Source organism: Myxine glutinosa, chromosome 9 (assembly GCF_964187855.1).
Source record: "Myxine glutinosa chromosome 9, kmMyxGlut1.1, whole genome shotgun sequence".
Taxonomy (NCBI): Eukaryota; Metazoa; Chordata; class Myxini; order Myxiniformes; family Myxinidae; genus Myxine; species Myxine glutinosa.
In genome coordinates this window covers 41,131,555-41,138,916 of record NC_136269.1, presented here as the reverse complement: position 1 = coordinate 41,138,916, position 7,362 = coordinate 41,131,555, and the positions used below count along the sequence as shown (strand labels likewise).

Here is a 7,362-nt window from a genome sequence, read left to right as displayed (position 1 = left end):
CTGATGTCCATTACAGGAACTTCAACGCAGGCGACCATTATGCCCATACAAAGCCTGCGCAATGGTTGCCAACATATTGTTGTTGTTTTTTGTCAATGCTCCCTTTTTTGTTCGGACCTCGTCCGTTAAGCTTCCCTGTGTCATCCCATAGCGCCTTTGGGCTTCATGAAAAGCGCTATACAAATTAAATGAATTATTATTATTATTATCCCCTCTGGGATCGCTCGTACTGCGCGCATGCGCACTAGCTTCCCTGGTTCCACGCCAGACGGAAGTCATCGATTCCGCCAGCGGGAAAGCAACACAGCAAACTTAACAATAACATACTAATAATTGAGCTCTTCATGTATTCTCTCGAATGACCCTTCATGTATCTTCGTCTTTTCGTGAAATATATTTCTTTCAAATTTTCCTTCCGTCATCTCACTAAACAAAAGCATCCCTCGCCGTCCTCCTCTTCCTCACCGGTCACCACTTCACTTCCCCATTCCACCCGATCATAGTTCCCGGAATCTCGGGACATCGTTCTGTCACCACCATGGCTTGGCCTCGGTGTCCCTCGCTCACTGTGCTCGCCCTCGGCCTCTTTACCGTGTACATCATGCACACGGTCCGAACCTTGTATCAGGTGGTGCACACGGATCCATGTTCATCCGGACCCAGGTGTTATGCCTCCTACCTCCAAGCCAAGCCCCCATTACAAGTTTGTATAAACGCGATATACAGTGCATTGTCTGCACTGCAACCAACGTGGGAAACTGGAGGCACATTGTATATATTTATTTATTTATTTAGCGATACGAACGGCAAAATGCCTTTTGTTGCGGTGGCAGCAGGGGGTGACGCATGCTGGAGCACGCCTGATTTCGGATGGGATGTCTAAAAACCCATTGATAGACACATCGGGTCTTCGTGACCGATGAGTGATTCATTCACGTGTTCTTTTTTTTTTTTTAACACGTAAAATTGCTTACATCTTTCCCATATTATAATTGATGTGTACAATATAAATGTGATCAATGATGATGTACAAAATCTAGATACAGTACATAATGTAATGTACTTACATGGATTGGGCAAAAGATTGGCAGATGCAGATTGACATAAACAAGCATAAGGTGCTGGGAATGGGTAGGAATGATGAAAATAGTGATCACATGATGCAAGGGGCAATCTTGGAATGTGTAACACAGGAGAAGGATGTGTGTGGGGGTGGGAATATATATGGGGGTAAAGCAGACAGGGCAATGCCAGGCAGCCATAGGTAAAGCAAACAGGGTTTTAGATGGTATTTGTAGGGGGATAAATAAAAAATCAAAATCGGTGGTTTTAACTGTATAGGAATTTCGTGAGGCCTCATAGGTTATTGTGTGCAGTTTTGGTCACCACATTTCAGGTAGGCCGTAAGCTGCCTACTGCTATAGAAAGGGTTCAGCATAGTGCTACTAGATTGATTCCAGGCCTAGCAAGATTCAGCCATGAGGAACGGCTGAAGGAGACAGGGATTCATACATCAGACAGGAGATGCTTAAAAGGGGATATGATGGAGATGTTTAAGATAATGAAGGGTAGGCCTATAGACAAAAATAAGTGCAGACGTTTTTCAACAAAATGGACAATGATAGGACCAGAGGGCATTAGAGGAAAGAAGAGGCCTTTCACTTTTCACTCCGAGGGCCTTTCACTTACTCACCGCAGGCAGGTTGGTGGTCTTTCCGTCTTCTACCGACTCCTCTCCGGCCTTGCTCCCCCCAGCTCTCTCTGGGCCCTGTCCCCCAAATATTCCTACAGGTCGCACAAGATCTGCCTGCAACCCTCTTCTGGTTAAACTGCCAAAATCAAGACTCTCTGCTCACCTTCACTCCTTCATTCCTCTTTTCTCCCGCCTCTGGAACAAACTCCCTCACTCTTTTCAATCCCAATCCTCCCTCCAGGTCTTTAAAACAGCTGTTCACCACCATCTCTTATCTTCCCCCATCCAAAACCTTGATCTTTTCTACCCCCGCTAATTTCACCCCAAATCCACTTTTTTGAAATACCAACTTCTTTCCTGGAAGTCCTTGGTGTCCTTGTGTTTTATACATCTCCCACCCCCCCCCCCCCCTTCCCACGCCTCCTCCCCCCAAGCCCTCTCCTTCCCACACATCTCCCGATGTCCCTGCTCTCAAACGTTGTGTTTGTGTGCTTCCCCTTCTCTCCCCATCTTGTCTACCGCTCCCTCTTTTTATATATTTTGTTTGTCTGTTTGATTTTTTTTTTGTGATAAATGTTAGCTCTTTCACGAGCCTCGATTCTGCATACAAAAAAAAAAAGTCGATCGGGTCAGTGCAGGCGTCAAAAAAACATTTGAGCCCAGGACCGCGACCGGAATCAAGTGAAAATGGAAGCGGAAACATTGCAAGGTAGGATTTGTGATTCGGGGCTATCCACATGCATTGCAATGTTTTCATGATTGTCTTCATTTACTACTAAGCCCAATAAATAAACACGATACTTTGTTTGATTGCAATGAATTATATTTCATGTCGAAACTATTATCCTTTTTCTCATTCTAGAAAACGACAAGGTCGGGCCGGCTATCACAGACTACTACTGATATAATAATATCAATATAACATCACATAATACAATATAATATGCTCCCGATATAATATCGCACAATATAATTTTGAGAAAACTTACCGTCTGAAACAGAAAGACCTATTGTTATTATTTGTTTGTGTTTGTTTTGTTTTGTTTTCCCCTTGTAATTTACTTACCGAGGGATATTTAACAGTGTTTTTGGGCTAATCGCTCTTCAGCTCAAGTCTATGTACTTTTACACAACTGGTAACTGGTCACATGACAGGGTGATGTGATTACGTCTGATGTCATTATGGCGGTACGGCGGCTGACTCTACACACTCCGGCATTTTTATTTCAATTTCGTTCATGCCAAACATATCGTTGAACCTCTCATATATCACAATCGTCGTTCATATATCACAATCGTCATGCTCTACCTTTACGTTTTTCATTCAGAGTGAAAGACAAACAAACCGATTGTTAAAATGACCATCAAATATCAAAAGCATAGACGTTACGGATTTTCCAATGTATAGGCCTTAGGCTTCATAACTCACCTTTGGGCCGTTTCGGACTAATTAAACCCAGGTTTCTTAATGCAGTAGTGTATCGTTTCAGTAGTATCGTTTTCGTAATAATAATATTTGTAAATATGACCATAACACTTTAATCCGAATGTTGTGAATATAAAGTTAATGAATTGAAGCGGCATATGGTTCATGAATCAATGATAAGCGATGTACGGTACTAACAACCACAGAAGTAAGGAATTGGCGTCGGTTTTTTGATAGCATGTTATTAACCCAATCCTTGTGGAGTATATAGATTACAGTAGATCTTACCTCAGTTCTGTAAGTAAAACTTGCCTCACAGATATCGGGATTCCTCCAAATTTATTTGTTTAATGTAATAAACAGCATTAGCGACTCTTTGAAAAGCTAATTATATGTGTTTGTGGTTTATAATATTGTTACGTTTGTAGGGGGTAGACAATGATTACCTTAGTGCCAGGTAGAGTGTATAGATTAGTGTGCTCCGACTGTCGTGAAGAAGAAGAAACCTTGATATATCATAAGTAGGAAATTCGTGTAGACCGTATGTCGGGTAAGCTTGTATCTTCGTCCCCATGAGAGGGGTGGGGTTTGTTAATTAGCGAGGGATTATGTGTAATTAATCCCCTGCATGTAATTGCCTCTGTAACCTTTTCCTGTGTTCCTCATGACACCGCACTGCACACCAGAGCCAAGCCAAGCAATCGACACCATAATTAATAACGCTAGATAAAAACCAACCGGAAACCAGGCATCGAACATTACCGCTGGTGCCGCAGCCGCGACATCACCTCAATCAGGCAGGGCCGTGGAGCCACGCCTAGAAGAGCAGTGATTGGTCCGGGATTTGATTGGCACAAGGACTGGTAAGATGGGACTCGTTGATAGGAGCAGACAGGGAGACATTGTGGGATGACGTCAGAGCCTCAAGTACAAAATAATTGGAACGGCAGACATTTTCGCTTCTCGTTCTTCTCGTTCTGGATCCCATCGTGAACGGTCACTAATGCTCTTGCACAAGGAAGATTCATCACGAACGGTCGTGTTCTGACATCTTCCTAGTGATCGTGAGGAGGAGGAACTGTGGACCAAGAAATGCTGTTTCCCAAGCAAGAACGACAAGTGCACGGGCGTGGCCTGCTCACTGCACTCTCGACGAAGCCAGGAGTGAGCGGACGCGCGGCGAGGCCTAGTTCGAGCCAACAAGCGCATTTTCCCACCAAGGACGCGAGGGGGTTTTGACGATTCCTGACGAGATTCAAGAGCCAATTTGAGCTAAGTGCCACAAACTACACATTTATTTTCCAGTTATATTTCCCTTTGTCTGTATGGGAGCGCTCCAATTAGGAATTTAGTTTTATTGTGCATTTTCTTTGTTACCGGCATTTTGGTTAATTAAGCCGGCATTTTCTTGTACATTGTAAATCCTGTGTCGGTTGAATTAATTATTTCAGGTTTGAAGACTGCCGGTGGGAACTGTGAAGGTAAGCTCATACGGCTTCTCCACCACTTGCTTCCGTCACGTGTAATGAAGGTCCGCCATTGAATTAAACGCCTCAGAGTTAAAGCTAGTTTGGTCCTTTGTTAAAGTTTGTTAAACTTTGTAAAAGTTAAAGCTAGTTTGTCACCCTGCGGTGTTCACTGCAGGGTAGTCACACGACAACTTGTGTCAGGAGAGTGGGATTCGAACCTCGGACACATTGTCTGAAGGTTGCGAGTTCGACACCCGCTGAGGGCGAAATAGTGCTCTGCATTCGGAATATTAAATTTATTAATCCTCTCTCTCTCTCTCAGTCTCACTCTCACTCTCACTCTCACTCTCACTCTCACTCTCACTCTCACTCATCGATTATAGTGCCAGGGTGTCCAAATTTGGTAGTTTATTGGTGAGCGTTTTTCGAACAATTTAAAAAAATAATCTTTGCCTGAGGTAAAATACACGTGAGGGAGAACTGCTTTCTCACTGTGGATGGCGGAAGTGAGCGAGGGGGATCCTGTGGAGTATGGAAGCGAGCTGGAGATAGAGGGATTAGAGGATAGGATTGAAACCTCCCCCGTCCCAAGCATTAGTCCACCAGGGAGCCGGGGACAATGGGAACGGACCCGAACGCTTTCCAGGCCATATTTGCAAAATTAATGTGTGAAATGAAGGGAAATTAATAATAAAATGGATGCCCAGAGTGAACGAATGGAAAATAATCTGAAGGAAATGAGTGAAAAAACTAATGCTCAGAATGAGTGTAGTGAACGAATGATGCAAAAATGATGGGTTAAAGGGAGAATTGAATGCCTGGAGTGACAAAATTGATGATTGGACAAGTGAATTAAAGGAAGAACAAAAGAATGAGAATGGGGCACAGGAGGAGCCATGGGCAACATTATTTGAATCAAAACGGGAGGTGATGGCATTGGGAATGGAAGAGTGTGAAACCCAAGCTAATACACTTCGGGCACAGGAGAGTGGACAGGACACGCATGAATGGCTAAATGATGCTTGTCCGTTTCCACATGCAGGTAGTTTTGTCACGTTTTTTTTGTAGCAGGTATTTTTATGTAACTAAAACTTTGACACCCCAACGCGAAAGGCAAGCCAACACCAGTTCTGCTCATATTTGCAGCTGAGCATTTTTACTTCTCTGCAAGCAAGGAATGTTGAAATCGACAAGCTGAATTTGGTAATCACCATTGAAGACTTCGATCCACATGCGGACATTTTAAAGTAAGCCCTTTACCCTATTCAATCAATATTCTTCACTGTTTCTCAATAACTGACAATTTCAAGCAGTCTCACCATCATTCTGTTCATGCCTGCAAAGTTTATCTTTAATTTGTTTATCTTTATTTTGTCCACCTTGCTGCTGTTTGTGCTTACATGTATTCATAGTCAAATGTCCGTTTTGTCTTTTGTTTCCAATAGTCGTCTAAGTGCAATGTAATGCAATGGAAAAATCAAAATCGTGATATGTGTGTAACTGAGGCTAGACATTGAATGTGGAGATTCATTCTCAGGTCACCATGCGTCTCTCCAATCCTGTAATTCTGTGTGAATAACAGGGAGTTGAATGTCTCTCTGCCACGTGGGATGCGTCCCAAGGGTTCCCTATATGCGCACACGTTTGTGCATGCTCCTGACCGAGAACCATGGCACGACGAGCGAGTACAACATGCCGTGGCACCATTGACGACACACATGGTCCCTAAGTATGAAGAAGTTAATCTCGTGGCTCAAAATAAGGTAAGAATGAATTACTGACCTCAAATGCAATCTCTGAGGATGTTATGAGGAAAACTGCTGATTGAAAAATTGGGGTCGTGAGAGTTTGATCGATAAGTGAGATATGGAAGAGGTGATTAAAATGTGAGTGGGCAAAAAACATAAGACGTACTTGTCTTTAGCAGTATAATTCCTGAATGTTTGCAACTGTATTCCCCTACAAGGTATAATCTTGTCTTTGCCACAACAAATCAGAGATGCTCAGCTTGTGATGGCTTTGTCTATAGCCCATTGGAGTACTGCTCTCCACTATGGGTTTACACCCCAGCAACACATCTGCCTCTTCTATGTTCTGTGCACTTTATGAATGAATGATGAATGATCGTTTTAGGGCCATTTTTCCCCGCTAGAGCGGGGGTTAGCCTTGCGGGCCCCATGACAATCATGGTTCCCTGTTTGAGGCAATGTTTTTATGGCCGGATGCCCTTCCTGACGCCAACCCTTGGTCACGCTCTTACGATGCGCAGGGATACGGTGTACCTATTCTAAATCGGGGTACACACCGTGATCATTCATCCCAGCAAGCTGGTACTCAATTTGCCGACCTCGGAAGGATGACAGGCCGAGTCAACCCCCCTGGCGTTAATTCAGCGATCGACCGGGATTCGAACCCAGGATCCTAGGATCCCAAGCCGGCACCCTAACCGCTAAGCCAACACCAGGGATTTTAGATGCACTCTAAAGCACTCTAAAGATAGCACTCTAAAATAAAGGATAATGGATAAATAAGGGATAAAATAAGGGATAGAGATTGCACTCTAAAGGTCAAAAGTATTGCAATCTCCAGGGATGAAGCCAAAACGAGGTCTGTTGCCTTCACATCACAGGCAGGTTGGTGGTCTCTGTTTTTTATTCCCTCTTCTCCATTATTGCTCCCTCTGCTTTTTCAGTCCTCAAACCCTCCCTATCTACTGCAGGATAGACACATTCTACCAGTAAACCCTTCCTGGTTCGGCTTCCAAAATACAAGCT

At 43.7% G+C, this 7,362-nt stretch overlaps 1 protein-coding gene across 2 annotated transcripts in view; it reads left to right on the top strand.

Annotated features, from left to right (window-relative positions):
- Window positions 1-246: 246 nt before the first annotated feature.
- CLPTM1L (CLPTM1 like) overlaps window positions 247-7,362 on the top strand; it is a 53,903-nt gene continuing 46,787 nt past the window's right edge. Inside the window, exons 1-3 of one of the 2 annotated variants that reach the window (XM_068129233.2) lie at window positions 247-703; window positions 5,735-5,835; window positions 6,171-6,351. In XM_068129233.2, coding sequence (XP_067985334.1) covers window positions 539-703; window positions 5,735-5,835; window positions 6,171-6,351 — 447 coding nt within the window. In that variant the 5' untranslated portion in view covers window positions 247-538. Of the gene's footprint in view, window positions 704-4,461; window positions 4,601-5,734; window positions 5,836-6,170; window positions 6,352-7,362 lie in introns of those variants that run through there. The other variant, XM_068129234.2, reaches the window with a different exon arrangement.